The following is a 25,435-nucleotide window of genomic DNA, read 5'->3' on the forward strand; positions in this document are numbered from 1 at the left end:
CTAAGTGGAATTCAGTGGAGAATCAGCATTATTATTCAATCACCTAAACAGCATATCCCCTTGTTATACTGAAGAAAGGCTTTCCTCTTGAGACCCCTGGGAGGACAGCTATTTAAATAAGAATTCCCTGCACTCACTTTTGAATTACTTGTTAGCTGTAGAACTCAGCCATAACCTAGTCTTGATGCCACCAATGATGAGTTCTTAGTGTACTTCCTTGCCTCTTTGACGCTTTCTTTTTCTTCTTCTCTAAGATGAATGATTTCGGAGTCAAGAATATGGACCAGGTAGCCCCTGTGGCTAACAGTTACAGAGGGACGCTCAAGGTGAGTGAGCAAGTCTTAATTTTTTTTTTTTTAAGTGGAAACCTTGATCACTAAGAGGAAAGAAAAAATGGCCTGGGTCCCAGAAAACTGGTTGTAGTCCTAGCTTTTTAATTTATTGGCCATATGACTATAAACTATTTGCTTACTTGCTCTGGGCCTTGGTTTTCTGGTCTGCAGAATGGGTATCTTGATCATGTTGTACTTGTTCTCCACGATATGAAACCAAAGGTCTCTATGGTTTATTTTCTGAGGCTCCTTCCAGTTGAAAATCCTATGACTACCAATAAAACAGCTGGAGAGGCTGGCTCTAATGCCTTTTCTGTCTACTGAGGAGTTTCCTTGGATGACGGGAAGCTGTTTAAGGACTGAAATGAGAGAGAAGAGGCAGACAGACCCAAGCTCCTATCAGAAAGAGCAGCATTTCTGGGGTTGTAGGTAGCCTGTTACTGGCACAGAGAACAAGCAGGCCTGCTTTTGTTAAACTAAAAACCAGATGAGAAATGAAAGCGCCCTCTCTGCTGCATAAACATTTTATGTAGTTTCTATCATCATTCCTTTTGGGAACATTCTTTAGTAACACAAACTGGTAATTTCCCACTTGCCTTCTCCAAATGTGACAGCAAGATTTGATTGTTTTCAGCATTATGTAGTAAACATGTTTCAGAAGCATGATTTTAAAATTGTCCTCCTCAAAGCTAAGTGTCTTGCATAATAATGATGTACGTCTGTGGCATATTACATTTTCCTTTGTATATCATTATTGAGGTTATTTGTCTGATGTGACCCAAAGAGCCAAAATTCAGCACAGTCCTTTCTGGAGTATTCTAAAGGTCATCAGACTTCAGACTAGTAAGTTTGCTTGTTTGATTTGGCCAGACATTTTAAGCATGGCAGAAGTGGTACAAAAAGTCATGATATTAAGTTGAAACCACACCTGTACCCCTAAGAAAAATCCTTCTATGAATTCAAATAATTTGATGATGCTCATGCGGTTTCTGGATACGGAAAAGAAGCAGTCATTGCTGAAACTGATGTGTTGAAATAGGAAGCACAGATTTGTATTGTCTTTTGGCTTCCTGGCTTAAAAAAAAAAAAAGAATTTACAGTCAGGAAAGGCATTCTTAGTTGCCTGGGCAATGCTTGTGGGAACTTTAAAAGTTTATTGGAGGTTTCACCAAAGTTAGCTCTGTTCTAAAGTAGTTTATAAATCCAGATGAGTAATTTGCACATGCCTGATTGATTGGCTTTCCTTATAGATCCCAGGCAGTTGGTCAACATTGACTTGAATTTTTTTGCGCTGGCTCCAGCCTCTGCCTGCCCTCTTTTGCAATGCGTCATTCATTGTTGCATTTCTAAAAAGAAACTGTGTAACCGATTTTATTTGTAAATGTGTTACACATTTTCTTATTGATGACTCAACAGATGGGTCATTGTATTACACATAGCATGGGATTTCCAGCTTATGTTGGAAAAAATATAGTCTTTCTTCACATTTTCCTCAACAATTTAGGCAATTATGAATCAAGACATTATCTGTTACTTACTAGATATCTGTTACTTACAAGTCTTATATTAAAAGCTGTTTCTTTCATAAATATTATGTAAGATGATCCGAAATTGATGTAGTGTAAGTTTTTATCTTTCTGTTTGTCTCTTCTCTTCTGCAGATAGTTTAGTTTAACTTTAAACCTATTTCCTTTGGAAATCTTTCCCCTTAGTAGGTGATTTGAGTTTTGTTTGTTTGCTTGCTTTTTGTTTTTTGGTTTTTTGGTTTTAAGCAACAGGGTCCCTCTCTGTTGCCCAGGCTTGAGTGCAGTGACTTGATCATAGCTTACTGCAGCCTTGAACTCCTGGGCTCAAGTGATCCTCTGGCCTCAGCCTTCTAAAGCATTGGCGTTACAGGAATAAGCCACCCCACATGGCCTCAGGGGCGGGGAGGGGTTTCTTTTTTAAGACAATTTACTTTTTATAAAAAGAAACGTAAAGGAATTTTGTCATGTATTACTGTTTTCCAAACCACTGAAATCTATGTGGAAAAGCATCTCTAGTTTCAGTTAAATAGTTTCATGGCAAACATTTCAAAATAAATGCTTCCCAAGATAAAGCATTTTATTTCATTGTTTGATTTTCTGTTTTTATCCAGTCATTTGCCTTTTTTTTTAACTGCACTATACTCAGACAGCCTTGTCAAGGGTCATTTTTCTTATACACACAGCCTAATTAAACTTTTCTCCATGTAACAGGAGGGTCAGGTGCTGGGTAAAGAGGTCTCTGAAGCTCCTCTCGACAGCGTTGTAAGATTCTGTTATTTTTAGATTTGTGTATTTAATATATTAACTTAAGTGGATTAGGCCACTAAAATAAATTCCCAGTCACTCTAACTCTGTGAGGTTACTTAAGTAAATCCACAGTAGCTGGGCACCGTGGCTCATGCCTGTAATCCCAGCACTTTGGGAGGCCAAGGCAGGTGGATTACACAAGGTCAGGAGTTCGAGATCAGTCTGGCCAACACAGTGAAACCCTATCTCTACTAAAAATACAAAAATTAGCCAGACATGGTGGCGGGCGCCCGTAGTCCTGCTACTTGGGAGGCTGAGGCAGGAGAATCACTTGAACCCAGGAGGTAGAGGTTGCAGTGAGCCAAGATTGCAACACTGCACCCTGGCCTGGGTGACAGAGTGAGACTCCATCTCAAAATAATAATAATTATAATATACAGTAAAATAAAATGATTTCAGTCACTTTGATCATTTTATAAATCTGCCTTGAGGACTGACTGGTTGATTCCATGTTTGCTTCAGAATTGCCAGTTTAATCAGGGAATATTGGTAGGATTGCCTGTGGTGCACTTTTACAATAGGTAATGAAATCAGTTTTAGTATTCTATTTCCATTTTCTTTTCCATCTGTCTCTGCAGCGCCAGCCAGCCTTTGACACCTTTGATGGGTCCCTGTTTGCTGTTTTCCCTTCCCTCAATGAAGAGCAAACACTACAAGAAGTGCCAACAGGCTTGGATTCAATTTCTCATGGTAATTTGGTCCTCAAACTTGACAAACTGCATGATATTTCCTAAGTAGTTCAGTTAATAAAGAGATGGCAGTTCCTAAGTGAGGAATGTTGGCATCTGGAATCTTTGGTATGAACATCCAGAAGTTCTGGACCTGGGATAAAGCAGGCTTTCATTTGTATAAACTTGGTGATTCTGATGTGGATTCTGATATCTTGACTGCCAGACGCCCCCCAGTGAGCCACTGTTTGGAAACTGCGGGGGGCGGAGAAGGGGGAGAACCCCGATCTGTCCCTTGTGGATGATTTCAACATTAGCAAGCAGGTCCTCCTCCCCCTGCTCTGCTCTGAAAACAAGCAGAAGAGCGGACATTAAAATATACCCAACCTTGTAATTTGAGGTTTGCATCATGAGTTAAGTCGTCTCCCCTGCCCTGAGTTTTGGGGCAACAAATTGTCCTTTGTCATCTTTTTCCATCTGTATTGATTTCTGTAGTTCTTTGTGTCACTGTTTATTCTTTTTAAAGGAATAGCACAACAGATAATGTCTGTGCAATGACTGTGACAGAGTTATTAGTTGGGAACATGCCAGAAATAACTGTGTCCTATGAAGTAGGTGCTGAGAATACTAGGAAAATTAATTTAAACGCATACACTGGCGTAAGCATAACATTGCATGGCAGCCATTTATCATTCTTGAAATTGCTGAGGGTGTCTGGAGAAGATTGTTTTCCAGTAAAAATGGAAGGTGTGGTTTCATTACCTTGCTAAGAGCAGCACGTTTCTATCATGCGCACTTCTCAGCTATGTGCCTAGTTTAATGGAAGCAACTTCCAAATGATAGAGTCCTTTCAGCCATTTGACTAGAAAGCACACAATTCCTTCTCTTGCCTACAATTTAAAAATAGACTTAGATAGCCGTTTTCCCTATACACAGCTGCTTCGTGACACTTTGTAAAACAGAATAAAATTTGAGTTTTATTTTAGATTTTTTTCATAAGTGTAGTTCTGAGACATATATTTTCTCAATTGTAGTCAGAAAAGTTTTTTGTTAATAGTTACACTGTTTTAAGGAATCATGCCAAAGTTTGAGATTAAAATTGTCCTTTCCCAAAAACTAAGATGTCTCTCCTAAATCTCCACCTATATCACCCATTTGAAGTACTAATGTCCCCTTGTGGGGGTTTTCTTGCAGACTCAGCCAACTGTGAATTGCCTTTGTTAACCCCATGCAGCAAGGCTGTGATGAGTCAAGCCTTAAAAGCTACCTTCAGTGGCTTCAAAAAGGAGCAGCGGCGCCTCGGCATTCCAAAGAGTGAGTACGGCTTTCGTGAGCCTGCACTGGGGGAGAACAGACCTGGGTGTAGCTGATGATCTTGACTTGTTTTGTAAGCTTTTGCCTGGAGTATTCTGCAAAAAGTAGCAGAGATGTCGTTAACCTGAGCCAGTTTCTGTTTCACCCCAGTCAACTGAAGACTTGATCCATAACTCACTAAATTTATAGTAGAAGGAACCGTTACTGGTGTCTTGGAGTTTGCCTGGGTTGTGCAGAATGGTGACAGGTGTCAGAATGGTGTCTTGCTCATTTGTGGGTTCTGGAATGTGTCTGGACCTGGTGAATGAATTCGGGATGACAGTGGTCTCACCCCCTTTCCGTTGTTCTTACCTCGTGTGTGCCATCTTTTCTCTCCTGGCAGACCCCTGGCTGTGGAGTGAGCAGCAGGTGTGCCAGTGGCTTCTCTGGGCCACCAACGAGTTCAGTCTGGTGAACGTGAATCTGCAGAGGTTTGGCATGAATGGCCAGATGTTGTGTAACCTTGGCAAGGAACGCTTTCTGGAGCTGGCACCTGACTTTGTGGGTGACATTCTCTGGGAACATCTGGAGCAAATGATCAAAGGTACCGGCTGAATGTCTTGCTTCTCCTTGTCCAGGATGAGCTGTGGCCGGGAAAGTCACGTGGGTGTTCTTCAACCTTAGGGTTGGCACTTGAAATGGCATAGAGTACATTGCCTCAAAATGCCACTCAAGTGAGTCAGATATGTGACAATGATTATAGATTTTTATCCCACTTTATGTAAGTGTGTGTGTGTGTATATAGCATCAAGTATAGCCCCAAGGCAGTAGCCTTAGTCACTGAATTGTTCACTATTGCTGGGCTGTATTCATCACGGGAGTCCACGTTGACTCATATGTAGGACAGCAAGAATTCTCACGTCTTATAAGCTCACCTTACAGAGCTGAAAGATATGGCAGCCTTAATGAAAGGAAGCCTTTACTTGCATAAACCCTGTGAATTCTATTATAAATTTTCCTATGTCCAAATGGAATGTATTTTGGATGTTGAGGATTGGGGAGGAGGTATGTTTTTAAACAAGTAAGAAATTGGTATTTATTTTTATGCTATCGTATCGTACAGAAAGCGGCCATTGATCAGTAGAATTCTCACCAAAAACAAAGAAAGTCTTGATTCAAAACTTAAAATACCAGGGAGACCAATGTTTAAAACACACTGAGTTAAAAAATAAAAAAGGCTGGGCGTGGTAGCTCACACCTTTAATCCTAGCACTTTGGAAGGCCGAGGTGGGTGAATCACTTAAACATGGTCAACATGGTGAAACCCTGTCTCTACTAAAAATACAAAAAAATAATACTATCAGCTGGGCATGGTAGCACACACCTGTAATCCCAGATACTCGGGAGGAGGCAATAGAGAATCTGTTGAACCCGGGAGGCAGAGGGTTGCAGTGAGTCAAGATCACACCACTGCACTCCAGCCTGTGTGAGAGAGTTAGACTCTGTCTCAAAAGAAAAAAAAAAATACAGTAGAGATTATTTAAGTTAAAAAAAATGTATAAGAAAATAAGCATGTTGATAGAATTCAGGGAAATAGTCCTACTGATTTTAAACACACTGAATTTCAACATCAACTGTAGACTCAGAATCTCAAAAACACCTAGGATTCAACAGCTAAGTTTTATTAGTTACGGCTTCTGAGGGCCAGGGAAACTCATTTTTAAAGACCCTCATTTTTTCTGAACTTGGACAGGGCTTTTCTAACAAGTTTCTGATGATCTGTTTATTGGCAAATTGGGCCCGTTTTGCCATTCCTAGGCCCTGTAAGTTTGTGTGTGTCTGCGTTTCTGGGTGCATGTGTGCTTCATAATATATTCATAGTAAGCAGCATACACAGTGCACAAACCTTTTTTCTTTCAAAGTTCTTGGACACGTGTGTTCCCCGTTCTAGACTCCCACAGCCCCGGAGGCCTCCCACACCCTGGGGAAGCTTGCAAGTTTGGAAGCAGTGGAACTGTAAGCTTCCCGGGGGCAGACACCATCCATTTTATTAATTTTCTCTATGCAGCCTCTGGTACAGATGGCATTTCATAAATACTTCACTGTTTCTTGAATGCATGAATGAATTCAATACACCATCTGGACCTTTTGCGATAGAAAATTTAACATTGCCAATGACATCATTCATTTTGGAAAATTTATTTTAGTAATTAGAAAGATGAGTTGCTTTCTCTCGTGTTTTGAAAAAGACTTGCAATGACATGGAGCACTATGAGATTAAATGTGAAGCACTCAATGCATTTTATCATTCTAAAATTATCACCTAATAGGAATTCAGAAAGTAAGTCTGTTCTAATGTGGTTTTCACCTACCTCTGCCCTCTTATGTCTCCTGTGTCTTTTTCAGAAAACCAGGAAAAGACAGAAGATCAATATGAAGAAAATTCACACCTCACCTCAGTTCCTCATTGGATTAACAGCAATACATTAGGTCAGTCCGATTGATTCTGCTCTTAAGAATTTGGTCTTCAGTCTGCCCAGTAGACTTGGGTTCTCTCTATTGTAGGCTCCTAAGGGGCCATCTAGACCTGTGTGTCTCTTATGGTGCCACACGTGGGTGTTGAGCTGAGCTGTTGAAATGTGGCTGGTCCACGTGGAGATGTGTAGGAAGAATATAGTCATGTACACCAGATGTGGATGTCTTAGTGTGAAACAAAGAATACAAAATGTCTCTGTGGTAATTTTTAACACATCGATTGCATACTGAAATGATAATCGCTGTATGAAGTCAAGTAAAATAAGAAAATTAACTTCACCTGTTTCTTCTTGCTTTTTTAATACGGCCACTAGAACATCAAAGTTCCTTAAGTGGATGGCACGATCTTTGCATAGCTCAGCACTGTTAGTGCCAGTCCAGCTGATTCTTAAAGCAAGGGGCAGAATGAAGTGAACTGATTACCACGGTCACCACCTGTTGATCTCGTGTAACAAACAAGAGGCGGCAGGCACAGAGAGTGTCTGGAAAGCAGTTTGTAAACTGGCCCTGAGCTTGGGAGTTTAAAGAACTGTCATGGGAGCTGGGTCCCTTCTTCTGGTTGCTGGCACTGGGGAGGACACATGGTCTGGCCAGGCCAGTGTGGGAGGGCTCCTCGGAACGGCAGGCTTGGGTGGTGTTAGTCCAGCCTAGTGTTTTCTCTGGCCCCAGCTCCACCTTTCAGACCCGGTGAAACCCACCTCTCTGCCCCACTGGGGGCTTCCTGCTCAGGAGGTCTTTCTGAATGTGGCACAGTGGGACACCCTCTGCCTGCCTGAGCCTGAATCAGAGTCAGAGATCTTCCTTCCCTCTCCAGAAAATGAATTATTCTGCAATGAACAGAGACAGGAGGAGCGTGATGAAGGAGCAGAAAGCAGGGTGGGCGGTGTCGCAGCACACAGGGTTCACGGCCTGGTTCTGCTCCTTATGAATCACACAGTGCATGACACATCACTTGGTTCTCTGAGCCTTACTCTCCTCAGAAACTAAAAGAGCCAGTGAGCCCTGTCTTCCCGAGGGTGCCATGAAAACACTAGTGTTGTGGAAATAGGAACATTGATCCTGCCTGCAGAGGCTGCGGTCATTGTGGGAAAGGGCTGCTGGCTGAAAAGATCAATGGTTTGAGAAGAAGACCTGATGAAGACCGCCCCCCAAAACCCAGGTCTTCACTGAGGTTCTGCAGAGGGCTGCAGTGTGCGGTGTGGTCACCTGTGATTTGCTGTTTGGGTTAGTTACTATAGTAATACTGACTTTAAGAGCTCTGCCGTCCGATTGTTCTGTTCCAGGTTTTGGCACAGAGCAGGCGCCCTATGGAATGCAGACACAGAATTACCCCAAAGGCGGCCTCCTGGACAGCATGTGTCCGTCTTCCACACCCAGTGTACTCAGCTCCGAGCAGGAGTTTCAGATGTTCCCCAAGTCTCGGCTCAGCTCCCTCAGCGTCGCCTACTGCTCCGTCAGTCAGGACTTCCCAGGCAGCAACTTGAGTTTGCTCACCAACAATTCTGGTAAGATTGGAAGCATCTTTCAGCAAGGCTGTTGGTTGGATTTTGAGAACCCCAAAGCCGTAATGGACTTCTTAATCAATACTTCCTGGGTTCAGCCATTAGAGAAGGAGGTCAAAGCACTGGGCCACGTTCTGAGTGGCTTTCCAACAAGCATACCCCTAATATGCTTCAGGTACTGTGGGGATTGAGTAAACAAAACACAGCCCCTGCTCTTACAGTGGATTTCTCCACACTTTGGGATATTTATGGAGGCAATGCAGGAAAGTGGCCTTATGGAGATATAACATAAAAGCAGTGCCCAAATCTCAGGTCATACAGCTGGTTGAATTTGTGTACGTATGTATACCTACGTAATAACCATCAGGATGGACGTAGACAAGTTTCCAATAGCTCAGAAGGTGCCTTCGTACCCTTTCCCATCAATAACATCCCCTCTGCCCAAAAGGAAACCATTCTGACCTTTATCATCATGAATCCACGTTTTGATTTTTCTTGAACTTTACATAGACGGAATCATGAAGAATGTTTTCTTTTGGGTTTGTCTTTTACTCATGATGTCTGGGATTCATCCACGTTGTTGGATATAGGAGCCACATGTTGTTTTTCATCACGGTATAGTATTCCATTATAAGAGTGTTATTCATTCTACTGTTGATGGAAGGTAGGATTTGTGTAGTACAGTTACCCTGAGGAATTGGCACCCGAGTGGAGAGCATTTTGAGTAGTCTGCATGGCTCTACACCGGAGGTGTACGGTTGTACTGGGCATGGTTGGTGATGCTGTGGTTGTGCCCAAGACCAACCGTGTCCTGGAAGAATCAAAGTATGTGCTTGGTTGTCTTTGCCAGGGACGCCCAAAGACCACATCTCCACCGAGAATGGTGCAGACAGCTTCGAGAGCTCAGACTCCCTCCTCCAGTCTTGGAACAGCCAGTCGTCCTTGCTGGATGTGCAGCGGGTGCCTTCCTTTGAGAGCTTCGACGATGACTGCAGCCAGTCGCTCTGCCTCAATAAGCCAACCATGTCTTTCAAGGATTACATCCAAGAGAGGAGTGACCCGGTGGAGCAAGGCAAACCAGTTATACCTGCGGCTGTGCTGGCTGGCTTCACAGGTGCGTGCGCAGCTCCCGGAGCCTGGCCACCCAGTCTCCTGGGTCCCATCCCTTGTTTTCTTTCGAGCCATAGTACCACGTTCACCGAGGGTGTTTCTAAGTGGGGTGCACTGGATCTACACTCCATGTTTTCTGCATGGCTTGCTGCATCTCTGAATTCCAGAAAAGCCGCACTTGCAGGAATCTTCATGTACGCAGAGCTCAGTGGAGTGAATGAAAATCGACAGGCCACTCCCTCCACCTGGAACGTTCTGAGGCATAGTAGGAGCAGGGGACATGGCCTGGGCAGTCTTTAGCCCTGACTCATCCACTCCAAGAATCTCAAAGAATGTAAACTGGCTTAGGGAGGGGCAGCAGAGCTGGCCTCTAATAATATGGGCACTGTTTACCTTTTCTTGCTTCTAAAATCTATCTACTCTTATTTTTGAGGTTTGGGTGAGAGCTATTCTAGGCAGAGGACAAATATTAACGCTGCTTTTAGAACCAGATATTTCCAGTACTTTCGCGAAAATACTGGGACTTTGTTTTCACTGCTTCATGTGTCCTTACATGTGTTTTGCTGTTGTTGTTGTTGACCCTATGGAGCCACTGTGGACTGAAATCACCTAACTTAAAAAAATCTGATAAGTTAAAATAAGGATACGGAGACATTCATTCTTTTTCTGTCACCTAAAAACAAGCAGCCACGTAAATGTATTAAAATACACGGAACGAGGGTGTGAAAGCTATTACTGTTTTCATTATTGGGAGTTCAGGGCCTGAGAATAATAAACAGCCATAACGTCAGCGTGTTTCATGTTAATAGTACTGTAAGTTTCTGTTTATCGACTGTCAACTCTGGCTAAGTGTCATACAGTCTGTTGTCGGTAGGACAGCCTGGCATGGGGGTGGTATGGGGCCATTTTACAGATGGGGAAATTGGCTCACAAGTAGACCCCTCTCAGTGGTCACAGAGCTCTGGTTCTAGAATGCCTGCCTGCCCCATGCTTTCCAGCAAAGCTTTATTGAAAACAGCCATTGCGTTTCTGAGGAAGACCTAATTGGTAGAAAGAGATTGGGCTTAGCGTCATAAGAGCTAGGCTTTTCTCCCCTCTGCTGTGATGGGCGTGTGGTCCAGGGCAAGGCACCTGGTCTCTGAGCTGCATCTTATCCCTTCTCTTTAGAACAGGACCACACTGGCACTTGGTTTGCAAGGTGGTAGTTCCTTTTTTTTTTTTTTTTTAAGACAGAGTCTCTCTCTGTCACCCAGGCTGGAGTGCAGTGGTGCGATGTCAACTCACTGCAACCTCTACCTCCTGGGTTCAAGCGATTCTCCTGCCTCAGCCTCCTGAATACCTGGGTTTACAGGTGCATGTCACCACGCCTGGCTGATTTTTGTATTTTTAGTAGAGACGGGGTTTCACCATGTTGGTCAGGCTGGTCTCGAACTCCTGACCTTGTGATCCACCCGCCTCGGCCTCCCAAAGTGCTGGGATTACAGGCATGAGCCACCACACCCGGCCTGCAAGGTGGTAGTTCTAAATATCAACCGAGAACAGGTGCATGAGAAGCTCTTGGCGAAGCATGCTTCACCAGGCAGAGGCTGTGAGGCAGTGGATGTGACCCTGTGTGGCTGGTGAGTAAACCGGGCTCACATTAAGCAATGTACACATGGTCATTTGGCATAGGATGAGATCCCACGTATGACATGCCTCGTTCTGTGATGAAATGCCCCTTCAGCCACCCCCATCTCTGCCCCACTGGGTGTTTCTAGAAATAAACCTTGAAGTTTTTTACATAAGGAACAATTAAACCAGATGAGGAATTTTAATGCCAAGAGTTGGTGGCCCTCAACTTTTTTCCAGAAAGAACAAACCCGACAATCAAGGGGAAGAGTGTCGCATCTAGTGACCTTATTTTCTAGGAGTAGGCAGTGTGGAGGAGGAAGTCACATTTGATGCCCAGCCCTATCCCATTAAAGCACTTAGTTCTGTCACCAACACCTTGAGTGCCACCCTTGAGTGTCACATTGGAACACCCCATTCAGAGAGTTGGGTCTGCATTCCTGAATCCGCATGCACAATTAGGATGGTTAAAGCCTTACTGTATTTTACATCTATGAAAGGGTGTGATCCATCTCCCCCACTCTCCCCGCAGGAAGTGGACCCATTCAGCTGTGGCAGTTTCTCCTGGAGTTGTTATCAGACAAATCCTGCCAGTCATTCATCAGCTGGACTGGAGACGGGTGGGAATTCAAGCTCGCCGACCCCGACGAGGTACGGCCAGAGCCCTGGGAAGTCTCTGGGCTTGAAAACTGGATTTCATGCTTGGGTTCAAAAACTCAGTTCTCTGGGCACACAAAAGGGCTCCCCGGTACTGATGAGAATCTTTCTACATGAGGCATCCTTGACTGTTGGGAAAATGGAAGTGGAGTCATTGCTTTGTGGATAAATGTGTACAGTGTTTCCTGGGTATGCTACATACAAGGGTGTTGCACAGATTTCACTGTCTCACTAGTTGTCTGATGAAGAGGCCCAAGCTGCAAACGCAGGTTCTCTGCGGACCATCTGAAAATGCATTAGGAAGGTTGCCCTCGTCCACTAGGGGAACGAGCCTCATGTAGCCCCAAGCCGGCCTTCTGTCTGCTCCGTAGCTGAGCCCAGCAGCATTGGCACCAGCCCTGCAGGGTTAGAACCCTGTCTAAAGGAAAAGGCCAAGGGCAGGTGGGATACCAACCCCTCCAGAAAAGCATTAGAGAGAAGCCCTTGGTCTCTGGCACCAGAGAGCATAATCTGTCACCACTCCCACCCGGCCCCCAGTCCCTTGGGAGACAAGCATTGAGGAATGAGTATGTCACGTAGCTCAGAATCCCACTCAGCACCTGTTAACTTCAGTAGCTGGAATAAAAGCTTGGAGGGTGGCTGACCTGGCTCTGAACCCTTGGCTCCCAGGAGGTTTCGCTGAGCTGTGGACAAGGAGCAGGGACTTCACTCCCAGTGGTTCTGTCCTGCGGGGACAGTGTCCCTGGCATATGTACTCAGAGAGATAGACCCTCCCGTGGACCTTATGTAGATGTCAAGTTCTCTAGGGTGAATGTGCCTCAGAATCATAATCAGGGAGGAATGTTATCCACGTTTTCTTCACTGACAAATTGAGTTTAACTCTTTTCCATCCATGTTCACCAAAGGTGGCCCGCCGGTGGGGAAAGAGGAAAAATAAGCCCAAGATGAACTACGAGAAGCTGAGCCGGGGCTTACGCTACTATTATGACAAGAACATCATCCACAAGACATCGGGGAAGCGCTATGTGTACCGCTTTGTGTGCGACCTCCAGAACTTGCTGGGGTTCACACCCGAGGAGCTGCACGCCATCCTGGGCGTCCAGCCCGACACGGAGGACTGAGGTCGCCAGGACCTCCCTGAGCCGGCCCCAGGCTCGTGGACTGAGTGGGAAGTCCATCCTGACCAACTGCTCCGAAGACCCAGGAAAGGCAGGAAAGAAAACGCCCGGGAAAGTCGCCAAGAAGCAGTGGCCTTATTGCCTCCCAAACCACGCCTCTTGACCAGGCTGTCTCCCTAGCGACAGCGACGGCACAGCTATGTCTCCTCACAGTGCTTTTAAGTGAAAATGGTCGAGAAAGAGGCACCAGGAAGCCATCCTGGTGCCTGGCAGGCTGTGGACGGGATGGTTCTGGCTGTTTGAGACTCTCAAAGGAGCGAGCATGTCGCGGACACACACACACACACACACACCCCACACTATTTTTAGATTTTCTTTTGCCTTCTGCAACCAGGAACAGCAAATGCAAAAACTCTTTGAGAAGGGTAGGAGGGTGGGAAGGAAACAACCATGTCATTTCAGAAGTTAGTGTGTATATATTATTATAATCTTATAATTGTTCTCAAAATCCCCTAACAGTTCTATTTATCAGAAATTATATATTGTAATTTAAAATAATTATATAACTGTATTTGAAATAAGAATTCAGGCATCCAAGGCTTTATTTCATTCTTCAATAGCACATATGGAATTTTGCAAAGATTTAATCTGCCAAGGGCCGACGAAGAGAACTTGTAAAGTATGTGTTATTTACATTTAATAGACTTACAGGGATAAGGCCTATGGAGGGTAATCCCTGCTTTTTGTGTTTTTTGTTTTTGGGGTTTTTCTTGCCTTGGTTGTCTGGCAAGGACTTTGTACATTTAGGGATTTTTATGAGAAACCTAAATGTTATTATCTGGGGTTATATCTGGCCTCTGCTTTTTCCTTTAATTGTAAAGTCAAAGCTATAAAGCGGTATTTTTCTTGACAAATGGCATATGTTTTCCACTTGTGCATGCCTTTCAGTCAGTTTATACACAAAATAGATTTTATTTTTTAGTTTAACTGCGTTTCTCCAACAGCTCACCTCTCCCTGACCAACCAGCCATTTCCTTCCTGCGCTCCACGTTCTTCTGTATGATTAAAATAAGAATACTATTTTTGGAAATATGCAACTCCTTTTCAGAGATCAGGAGGGATTTATGTAGCAGCTATTTTTACTGCAAAAGTAATTCACTGGAAAAAAAATGTAATTTGTTTAAGAAAGCTTTATTTTTATCTCAGCTCCATGTAAAGTTAAACTTACTGTACAGAGCTGAAGGACGGTGAGCAGTGGGGGTCTCAAGGAAACCTCTTCAAGGAAGCACGGCTTGTCCCATCTCTGTTCACTTGTGTGTCTCAAACCATCTGAATAGCATGCTGCCCCTTTCTGCTCAGTGCCCACAGTAAGATGGTGTTATTCTTATTTTCTTGGACACAGAATGTTCTGAGGCACAGAGCAGGTACTTAAGATGGGAAAGAGAATGCGTCGGAGCCATTCGTTCGGAGAAATTGTTTTGATCGAGATGGAGACTTGTAGTCATTTCAAAAGAGCACCTGAGTCACATGTATTCCTGGCCTTTATACATGACCCGGTCAAGTTGGTTTCAAAGTCCGACGGGCTTGACTGTTTACTAGCTGTGTGGCCTTGGACCGGTGGCTGACATCTGTAAAGAATCCTCCTGTGATGAAACTGAGAAATCGGGTGGCCTGGCAAGCTGGGAAGAGCAAAGCCAGAGCTGCGACGCCTAAATACCCACAAAAGAACGTTCCCAGTATACTTAAACACAGGATGTTTTTCTCAAGAGGGACATATTTATCACTCGGACATCTGTTTATGATATAAACAGATGATATATCTGTTTATGATATAAACAGACATGTGACTGGGAACATCTTGCTGCCAAAAGAATGCTAGCCATTGGCTCATTGGATGTGAGGTTTAGCCACGTGAAATTGCCCATATTAGACTGGTTTTTATCTACAAAGAAGGAGTTTCATGGGGTTCAACCTAACAGTTACAGAAACTAAAGTCCTTATAAACCATTGGCATGGTAATGAACAGATCTTAAGTATAAAAGTTTTGTAACTGGGCCTTTACTCTCAGTAATAAAGTATTTTGTTTATATAAACTCCTTGTGATAGTCCTTGTTCTTCTCCACATCCAGCACGCAGGAGGTGGAGTAAGGATGTTAACCCCAGACCCATTCTCTACCCAAAACATTCCATCATCAAGCGGCAAGTCTCTGTTTAACTGGTTTATACACAAGTGACTGAGAAACCACAACCCAAATTGGAATCAACTCTGAGTCCTTCCTGAAGGAATTCCCAAAAAGTGTCCCTTCAAAGCAAAAAATTCTTTTAAGAAAGTGTTATAATAGAAAGATTCAAATGTCTTTGCCAGAAGCTTGGCAGAGATAACTGAGGAGAGATTCTAGGATGCTTATGTAAAGTACATTAGAATTTGAGGTTTAAGTACTTTTGGAAGTGAGGCCACAACTCTCTGTCCCCTCAGTGGAGTCTGATACTGGTAAGGCGATGGTGGTCTTAGGACACCTGTTTTCATATTTGTTCTCAAGGCTCCTTTACATGCTTCAAAATTAGTGAGTAAGCCAAGCAGCTTATGTGGGTTATATTCACTGGTGTACTAAAGCCAGCTCACTGCAGGCTCCTGAGAGCTAACAGCACTTGTCTCTTCCCACCATGGTGCTGCATCAGTAACGGTAGCTTGAGATGGGGCATGATGAGAGTATTTACACCATGGGAATCAGCAGATACTACAAATCAGGGCTTTTTCTCCACCAGAGTGCTGATTGTTAAACATTTACCAGCACCCTAATGGTTATGTCTGTCAGTGATTTCCATATTAGAAATGAAGGTAAATTTTAAAAGAATTCATCTAAAAATAATTTCACTTATTGGTATTAACAGCATTTTTTTCTTACAAAAAGTAGTTCCTTTTTAGAAAGTTGGCATGGCATTGTTTCACATTTGCAAATCTCTTTAATGTCAGGTTTAGCATTAGAGTTGGATTCTTCTGTTTCTGCATTCAGTCTGCTCACATATATTTTGATAGAGTACATGAAGAAAATATGGCCTAACAGGGAGGAGCATTTAAGGCTGTTTCAGATAATTGTGGATATTCTTTCTTTACTATGCCAAAAATTAACAAAGTATAATTCCTTAGTTGCAGTTCAGATGTGAAACCATATCAATAAACTTTCCTAAGGTTACATTAAATTTCATTGGTCTACCTTGCACTATGAATGGATCTTTTACCCATGTGTGATTTTTGTAACCTCCTGCATTGGTCCTTTGGAAAATGTTGCTTCAGAATGTTAACACATTTCAAAATACAATATTAAACAATCACATTACTTAATAACACCACAAATCACATCAGAAAAGTACTGGGAATCAAATCTATCAAACTCATAGTGGTGGATATAGATTTTTTTTAATTCAAATTTTCACTTGAAACCTCAAATTTTAAAATCAGCAACAAATATCCCTAAGTTGTTTTTTGGAAGTGACAGGCTCACTTTATTTGTTTTTAAGGAAATATCAGCCAAATGCCCAAGTCAGAATAATTTGCCAGTTATTCTCTCAGATAAAAATGGTGTTCATGAATAGATAGTTTAGCTTGTAACTCAAATACACAACTGCATTTCCTTAGAACAATCACCATATTTCAGTGTATCTGCAGACAAGTTCTTCATGGGTACTTATTACACAGGAATTAAAAAGATGTGTGTTCCATTAGTAAAATTAGTTTTTACTGCTTCGTCAAGAACATTTTTGAGGCTGGGTGTGGTGGTTACCCCTGTAATCCCAACACTTTGGGAGGCTGAGGTGGACAGGTCACCTGAGGTCAGGAGTTTGATACCACCCTAGCCAACATGGCAAAACCATCCCTACTAAAAATACAAAAATTAGCCAGATGCAGTGGCATGTGCATGTAGTCCCAGCTACTCAGGAGGCTGAGGCAGAAGAATTGCTTGAACCTGGGACGTGGAGGTTGCAGTGAGCCAAGATCACACCATTGCACTCCAGCCTGGGTGACAGAGCAAGACTCTGACTAAAAAAAAAAAAAAAAAGAACATTCTTGAGTGAAACTGATACTTTTTCTTTTCTTTTTTTCTGCAAGTGCATGGTGGTGGTGGAGAGTGCAGTGACTGTCATTACAGTTTAGTGCAACTGTTCTGGTTCATGTGGTTCTGGTTCAGCACCAGAGCACAAAATCACCTGTGCTTTTGTACCATCACAGCAAATGTCAAAAAGTCAAGCATGGATTTGTATCCTTGTAAAAATAGTCTTAACTGTGAGGGTCCTTCTGAAAGGGTCTCAGAGACCTCAGATTCTGTGGGCCACATTTTGAGAATTGCTCTGGAAAGAAGAGGGGCTCGCTCAGAGCAAAAGTGGTGGACATCAGGAGGATGGAGCAAAGGTAAGGAAAATTAGCCTTTGGCTTCTCGAGTCCAGTGTCCTTGCTTCCAATCTTCTGACTTTTTCACAGCCAGGTAAGCAGGAAGCATTTCTTTTACAAAAAGAATTGTCTGGTCTGCATGATAAAGAAAAGTTCCTTCACACAGGGTGAAGTGGACACTCTCAAAACTCTTCCTGCCATCCTTCTTTGTTCTTTTCCATGCTCCGATCCAATTCCAAACCTGTTTTAGGAAACAAAAAATGTATATTTTGCCACATTTTATTTTTGAGAGACTGTCACCAGGTCTGTCAGGCACTGTTTGTGACCTTGGGCATGCAATTTAATCACTTTCTGCCTCAGTTTCCCCTCCATAAATCCAGGTCATTGGTGGCTGTGGGTGGGATTGATCTATTGGAAGTGTGGGATTGTGTGAAGTCAGTAACCTGGGGTGGGTGTGCTATTTGAGCAGAGCACTCCAAGGAAAATATGTTTGAGCCAGAGGGTCTGCAAAGAAAATATGGTTCCTGGACAATCATGTCTCCATTTTCATAAAAAGAAACCCAAGTGCAGAGTTCAGTGATGAAACAAGCACTAAACTGAACCAAGACTCAAACCCTGGTCTTTTGTTTTCTGGTGCTATTCTCTGGCCACAATAACCCCGTCATGTTTGGTTGAAGTCGTTATAAACGCTGCCCAGATGCTACCTAGAGGCTCCTCCAAGTTACCAGTTCCTCCTTCCACACACCAGAGGCCACAGCCCTTGATTTGAATTTTAAATTATCAAGGAACCTCCTACTTAAAGAACGCACAGCCCTCATGTACAGCAGCTCGTGGCAGCTAGTTGAATTTGAACAGATGCAAGAATCTCATAATCTGGGCCAGATGTTAATCTGTCTTTTCTATAAGAGCAAAACAGAAGGGTGAGTCTTGAAGCAGTGCAGGGGGAAACCCCTTATTATGCAACTCTTTTGTAACTCCGGGGTGGAGTTTGGACATGTGATTTCTGCTTGAAATCTAACATTAGGGGAAGGACCATTTTTGGTCATAGCCGAGGTGATGACATCTTGGCAACTGGAACTGACATGGCCTTTGTTCCATGTGCTATGAGTAACTGTCCCCTCCCCGCTTCTCAAAGTCATGTTCAGATGGTAAAACTGCCCAGGATTGCCACATCTGACTCTCTCTAGCTGTTTCTGTGTCTATGGCTTCATACTCTCCAGACATAGACCTGGGACTCAGCAAGCATATGTGTGTCTGAGTGGCACAAAGTCAGAAACACAGATCCAGGAAAGCCTGTGGTCTGGAGGAAGGAGGTTTGGTTGAAGGACAGAAAGTGGAAGTGGGAGCGAATGAAGAACAGTAAGCAAAAAAATGAGCTCTTAAGCAAAAAAGATTGCTTATCTGCTATAGCCCATCTCCTTGTAAAGCTCATGATGAGAAACACCTTTAAGATTTGCTGGTAAACTCCACCCAATTTGGTGCTAGAAGAGGTTATTTTTCATTGCAGTCAAAGCATGTAATTAGTTAATTGGGAAATATGGCACCATTTTCAAAGCTCACTTTCATCTGTCACCTCATTTACACCCTGTAACCCGGGAATACTGGTTTTATTACGCCCATTTTACAGATGTGGAAACTGAGGCTCAGAGAGGTGAAACCCCTATTCTAATGCATCAGTAGTCCCTGATTCCTTGTGCCTGAGATGTAGACTGTAGCTTGGGAATAGGGGAGGACTCAGAGGGCTGGAGCTCAGCTGAGTGGCCAGACGTTCCCTCAGATGGTACCCTCCTTTGGCTTCCTCACGACCCCGGTAGCTGTGAACAGTGCTGCAGGTGCTCCTTGCCTTCCCACCCTCTGGATGAAGCCTGTCCTAGAGAATTAGCATCTTGTTTCTAATTCTCAGGTCCTCAGCAATCAGACTTGTATTCTGGGTCAAATTTGCATACCTTGGCACTTCTGTCTTCTCAAGTTATGTATGGGCCCCAAAGCAAATCCCAATCATGTTTCAATGTCAGCCTCTGAGAATCTGAAGATAACTGGAAACCAGGCTGCTCACATTTTCTGGAAGCCATTTTCCAGGGAAGGAGCCCAGGAAGAGAGGCAACAGCCTAGGAAGCTCCCTAGAAGAGAATCTTGGAGCCCAGCACTTCGACTATGTCTGTGGCTAGAGCCAAAATGATAGCTGCATGTCAGCAATTGCATCACAGCAAGAGGCCATAGGAAATCACCCTACCCAACACTGTGATAGGGGCTGGGGCCACTCATGCTTAAGTGTCTCTGTAAATCAGCCCTGCAACTGGGATTGAGACAGTTCAGGATCCCAAGAACACACATGCACAGACACAACCCACTTGCATGTATATGTGTGCGGGTCACACATCCAGACACATGCATAGATGTAGACACACATGTGTATGCACACATGCACTCATATGCACACATGCACACCATACACTAACTCGCATGTGCATGTGTGCCCACATAAACCACTGCTTTTGCTTGCTTCACCTTGTCTGTCTCTGCTCTTCCTGGTAGTCACCATTTCCCCTGCCCTGTCTCCTGTATCAATTCCCCCAGGACTACCTACTATAACAAAGTGCCACAAACTGGGTGGTTTAAAGCAGCAGCAATGTGTCCTCTTACAGTTCTGGAAGGTAGAAATGCAAGATCATGGTGTCTATAAGATTGGCTTCTTTTGAATGAAGCGAAGAGAGGGTTGGCTCCAACCCTCTCTCCCCTTGGCTGGTAGATGATCATCTTCTTCCTGTGTCTCTTCACATCACTTTCGCTCCATGCCCGTCTCTGTGTCCAAATTTTCCCTTTCCATAAGGACACCAGTCATATTGCATTAAGGCCAGCTCTAATTAACTCATTTTAACTCAATTGCCTCTGTAAATAACCTACCTCCAAAGACAATGTCATTCTGAGGTTCTGGAGGTTAGGACCTCAACATATTAGAGGCCACACAATACAGCCCATATACACCTCAACACTAAATAAGTTATACGATAGGTCTATTTTTACTTCTTTGAAATCTTCATCCTGTTTTTTGTAGTGGCTGCACTAATTTTCACTCCCATCAATAGCATGTTCCCTTTTCCCTGCATTTCAATTTGCATTTCTCTCATGATTAGTGATGTTGAGCTTCTTTTTTCTTATACCTGTTGGCCATTTGTATGTCTTCTTTTGAGAAATGTCTATTCGTGTCCTTTGCCCACTTTTTAACGGGATTATTTTGTTGTTGTTGTTTTTACTGTTGACTTGCTTGAGGTTTTTGCATATTCTGGATATTAGTTCCTTGTCCAAATGAATAGTTTGCAGGTATTTTCTCCCATTCAAAAGGGCATCTCTTCCCTTTTTAGATTGTTTTCTTTGCTGTGCAGAAGCTTTTTGGCTTAATATAATCTCATTTGCCTATTTTTGTTTTCGTTGCCTGTGTTTTTTATGTCTTAGCCATAATTTTTTTGCCTAGCCCAATGTCCTGAAGTGTTTTTGCTATGTTTTCTTCTACCAATTTATGGTTTCAGGTCTTATGCTCAAGTTTTTAATTCACCTTGGCTTGATTTTTGTACATAATGAGAGATAAAAGAGTTCAGTTTCATGCATCTATATGTGAATATCTAATTGTCCCAGCACCATTTATTAAAGAGGATGTCCTTTTTCCATTGTATGCTTTGCTTTTGTGGAAAATCAATTGGCTGCAAGTATATGGATTTATTTCTTGGTTGTCTATTCCATTGGACTATGTGTCTATTTTTATACCAATACCATGCTGTTTGGGTTACCATAGCCTTGTAATATATTTTAAAGTCAGATAGTGTGATGCCTCCAGCTATTTGCTTTTTTCTCAGAATTGCTTTTGCCATTCAGATCTCATTGTATTTCATTCAAATTTTACACTTTTTTTCTATTTCTGTGGGAAAAAATGACGTTGGTATTTTGATAGGGATTTCATTGCATCTGTAGATTGCTTTGAACAGTATGATCATTTTGATAATACTAATTCTTTCATTCCATGAGTATGGGATGTCTTTCCATTTGTTTGTGTTCTCTTCCGCTTTTTTCATTAGTATATTATTATTTGTACAGTAAGCAGAGCAATGTCAGGAACCTAGCTGGCTCCCCTCTCCCAGTCCAGCTGATTGTTCTGGTTACCAAGCACTTGTTTGCATGAGAGACAGAACACTGCAGGGTTCTGAGTGGCCAATTGTGGCACTTAGGCCACTGGAAAGCAGAGGCAGAGCCACGGAGGGGTTGCTGCTCCCCAGAATGTCACTCTAGTCACTCTGAAGCTGCTGGAGGCTGTCCAACTGGTGATGGCTTGAGAGAAGCCCTGGGGGTCCCTGGGCATCCCTGGGAGGTCCCGAGTTGTGCTGCTGTAGTGATCTTAATCATCAAGAGGTGACACATTTCATGACAGAGGAAAACAACTGAGCAAAACACTTTGTTTCCATCAGGGTGTCCATGTAGAAGGCAGCCAGAACATGTAAAAGGAGAGCAGTCAAGACCCAGTCCAAGGAAGCCCTCAACTCACCTTGATGGAGGCCAGATCTTGAACGTTGTAATCTCTCTGCTTGCCAACCATTAATACAAATCTGAGCAGATCTTCCCTGCGGGACACAGGAGGCTTTCTGGAAAAAGCATGGAAAAACAAGCCCCCTAAATGTTCCCAAGTCACTGATGTAGGACACATCTTAAAAGGATCAAAGAAAGATGGAGAAAAACTTCAGAAGAAAATAACAGGTGGTTTGAATGAAAACACTCATTTTGCAGAAAGTCCAGAAGTGCTCCACCAAGAAATTGCGAGATGGAAGCAGAGAGTACAGGAAAGAAAGGAGGAGAAAGAAAGGCTGGAACTTTTGAATGCACAAATAAAACAGGTCATGAAAGATCTCATGAGCCAATTAAAATCTATGCCTGAAAACTTGCTGGACACCATGTGCTTGGGAGATTTCCCTAGGGACCACAGTGACGAGAACCAGAAAGCAGAGCTTAAGAGGAAAGCAGAAAATGAAGACCGTCTCCCCCAGCCCCCACCCACCCATCTATCAGTCAGAAGGTGATCTGAAGAGTGTGTTAGGTGATAGTGACTTAAATGTGTTCTGTGAAAGTCAAGAAAAATCAAGAAATAGCCAGACAATTGTGGGAAGAAAATGCCATGAATGAAGAGCTCACAGGAGAAATCAAATGCCTCCAAACTGAGAAAGCATCTTTGCAGTTTGAAAATTCCCAGCTGGGGCCAGGTGCAGTGGCTAACACCTGTAATCCTAGCATTTTGGAAGGCCGAGGCGGACTGATTACCTGAGGTTGGGAGTTCGAGACCAGCCTGAGCAACGTGGTGAAGCCCCGTCTCTGTTAAAAATACAAAAAATTAGCCCAGCATGGTGGCATGCACCTGTAATTCCAGCTACTTAGAAAGCGGAGGCAGCAGAATAGCTTGAATCCAGGAAGAAGAGGCTGCAGTGAGCAGAGATCATGCCACTACACTCCAGCCTGGGCAACAGAGCAAGGCTCCATCTTAACAACAACAGCAAAAAATCGTGGGATCCAGAACCTGTAGATGAAGCTTCAAATCCTGCCTGAACCACATCAAGAGAACACATAGTGCAACCTCAGAGAAGATCACCCGAGGAGGAAACACACAGCTTAGAGATGAAGAAACTTCCCAGCACGTTTAGAAATGTGAACGTGCACAGCAGATTCGAAGCTTCTACAAGGAGATGGTCAAACACATTGGCAAAGAATTGGAGAGAACCACTTTCTTCTATTAGAATGAGATTCTAGCCTGCGAGGGGAAAGCTCAGGAAAGTTGGAGGGCAGTTCTGTCCACTGAGAGAAAGCCCCAGGAGCTCAGAAAAGAAGATGGTTTGAGTAGGCAGATGCTGGCTGATGTGGAGTTCAAGTTCCAGTCTTTCCCTGGGAGTTCCTTTGCGTCTGCTTCTCCAGGCACAGCCCACAGAGGCCCAGAAGTACCAGGGGTCCCCTGGGTCATCAGGTCCCCAGCAAGGAAGAGGGAGGTGCTGTGAGGCTCAGGGACCCAGGCCAGCAGGTGTCACTCAGCTCTCCCAGCAGCAGGACCCTGAATGCACAGGATCACAGCGGGACACAGCAGCCTGGGCTGTCTCTTTAAAGTCATCTTGATTTAGCTCCTCTTAGTTTAGCTACTGTTACTTGATGATGCCACAATTTTCATTTCTTGAAGTTTGGTATAGCATTATAATTTTATGTTAGTATTTTTAAATACAGATCTATCAATATAATTCTCATAAATACAATTCCTCATCACTGGACCCTTTAGATTACATGGTATGAGTATCACATTTTTATTCAATATCTCCTTTTAAGTTTGAGATGGATGGAGACGTTTAAAACAATAAAGTTCATTTCTGTATGCCATAAACTGTTTTGTACATCTATACAAGTAACAATATTTACCTGAATAATTTTAATTGTTTTGAAAAAACAACACAAAAAATTAAAAACAACATGCCACTCGAACCACCTAACATTTGTATTAGTTTAGTCCTACATTTATTGACCAATTTGGAGGAGTCGCTATTTTATAACTGTTTGTTTCTTGTTTTGTATTTTTTGCAACAATTGCTGTTTTAAAACAATATTGTTTAAACATTTCTAAGCCATATAATCAACAAAAAGATTTCCATTGATGGCAAACCCATTCTCTGTTACACACACAAACACACACACACACACACACACACACACACACACGACACACACCCAATGTTGATAGAAGGGGCTTTCAGTTGTTATGTCAGTACCTGAGGAAAACATAGAATTAAGAGAGGCACAAAGTGTTTTTTAAATATTTATATAAATAAAGGAAAAATGTGTAGTACACAATTTGTACATACAGGAAAGACACTTAAATTGTCTACACACTAAAGGAGAGTTGCCTGATTACCAGACAAGGTTCCAACAAGAAACAGTTCATCCCAAGGGTGCAGATGAAAGCCTCTCATGAAGGACAGTTTTGCGGGCTGTCACAGTCTCCTGGGCAGAGATAAAGGCTTGGACAAGAGATAATGAGGCTCCCAGGGTAGAGCTCCAGGGAAGGTAGTCTCACCTCTGGGCCCAAAGGGAGGAGGATGCGTTGTTATCTGAGCCCAGTGATGAACTGTCATGGGACCTGGAGAAACTAGAGCTAGACGTGCTTACTAAGGTGGCCAGGGCTCATTGCTGGGGCTGCGCCCCACTCTCCAACTGTCTCTACAGCGGCTGGGGAGGGTGGGAACGTCAGGGCAGGCTCTCTGGAGAAGAGAAGGTGGTCTCTGAGCTGAACACTGACGGGTAAGTAGGACCTATCTCCAATGCTTTCAACACACAAAGGAGTAGCTGAATCACTTGGAGACCTTTAACTAAGCAGGTTCGGATTCATCAGGTCTTGAAGCAAGAGCTGAGACCCTGGGTTGCTCCCAGGTGATGCCTATGGAAGGATGAAATGTGGAACACCAAGCATCCTTAGATAATTCTACAGCAATATCCGTGAAAGTTGGAGGGACAGGAGCATTTCCAGCAGACAGTACAGCCCAGGCAAAGACACGAGGGCACAAACAGCCTGGTCTGTGTGGGCTGCGCCATGCGACTGGGATTCTGCAGCCCAGCATCAGGCAGGGAGGACAGGACCCCAAGAACCAGCGTGTAGCTTGTGCAGGGTGTCTTCCCAATTATCCTCGGAAACACTCACATCCGCTGTGGGTAAGTCTTGTCCTCAGGATACCACCCGTCTCAGAGGAGCATGAGGAAGCATAGGCTGAAGGTCTCCCTTGGAGAAGCCACCAAGGAGGGTATGCTTGGCCTCCAGAATCCCCTGTGTGGGTCAACAACTCCCTGCTCCCCCGGTTGCTCAGCCCAGATGCCCGGAAATCCCG

At 43.6% G+C, this 25,435-nt stretch overlaps 1 protein-coding gene across 4 annotated transcripts in view; it reads left to right on the forward strand.

The window, feature by feature from the left end:
- ETS2 (ETS proto-oncogene 2, transcription factor) overlaps window positions 1-15,249 on the forward strand; it is a 19,679-nt gene extending 4,430 nt beyond the window's left edge. For all 4 annotated transcript variants that reach the window (XM_037737673.1, XM_017526259.2, XM_037737674.1 and 1 more), the window contains exons 2-10: window positions 255-326; window positions 3,244-3,355; window positions 4,528-4,647; window positions 5,030-5,230; window positions 7,033-7,116; window positions 8,445-8,666; window positions 9,514-9,777; window positions 11,914-12,032; window positions 12,944-15,249. In XM_037737673.1, coding sequence (XP_037593601.1) covers window positions 255-326; window positions 3,244-3,355; window positions 4,528-4,647; window positions 5,030-5,230; window positions 7,033-7,116; window positions 8,445-8,666; window positions 9,514-9,777; window positions 11,914-12,032; window positions 12,944-13,159 — 1,410 coding nt within the window. In that variant the 3' untranslated portion in view covers window positions 13,160-15,249. The remainder of the gene's footprint in view (window positions 1-254; window positions 327-3,243; window positions 3,356-4,527; window positions 4,648-5,029; window positions 5,231-7,032; window positions 7,117-8,444; window positions 8,667-9,513; window positions 9,778-11,913; window positions 12,033-12,943) is intronic.
- Window positions 15,250-25,435: the final 10,186 nt, after the last annotated feature.

The sequence above is a fragment of the Cebus imitator genome, unplaced genomic scaffold (genome assembly GCF_001604975.1).
Source record: "Cebus imitator isolate Cc_AM_T3 unplaced genomic scaffold, Cebus_imitator-1.0 Scaffold41, whole genome shotgun sequence".
NCBI lineage: Eukaryota > Metazoa > Chordata > Mammalia > Primates > Cebidae > Cebus > Cebus imitator.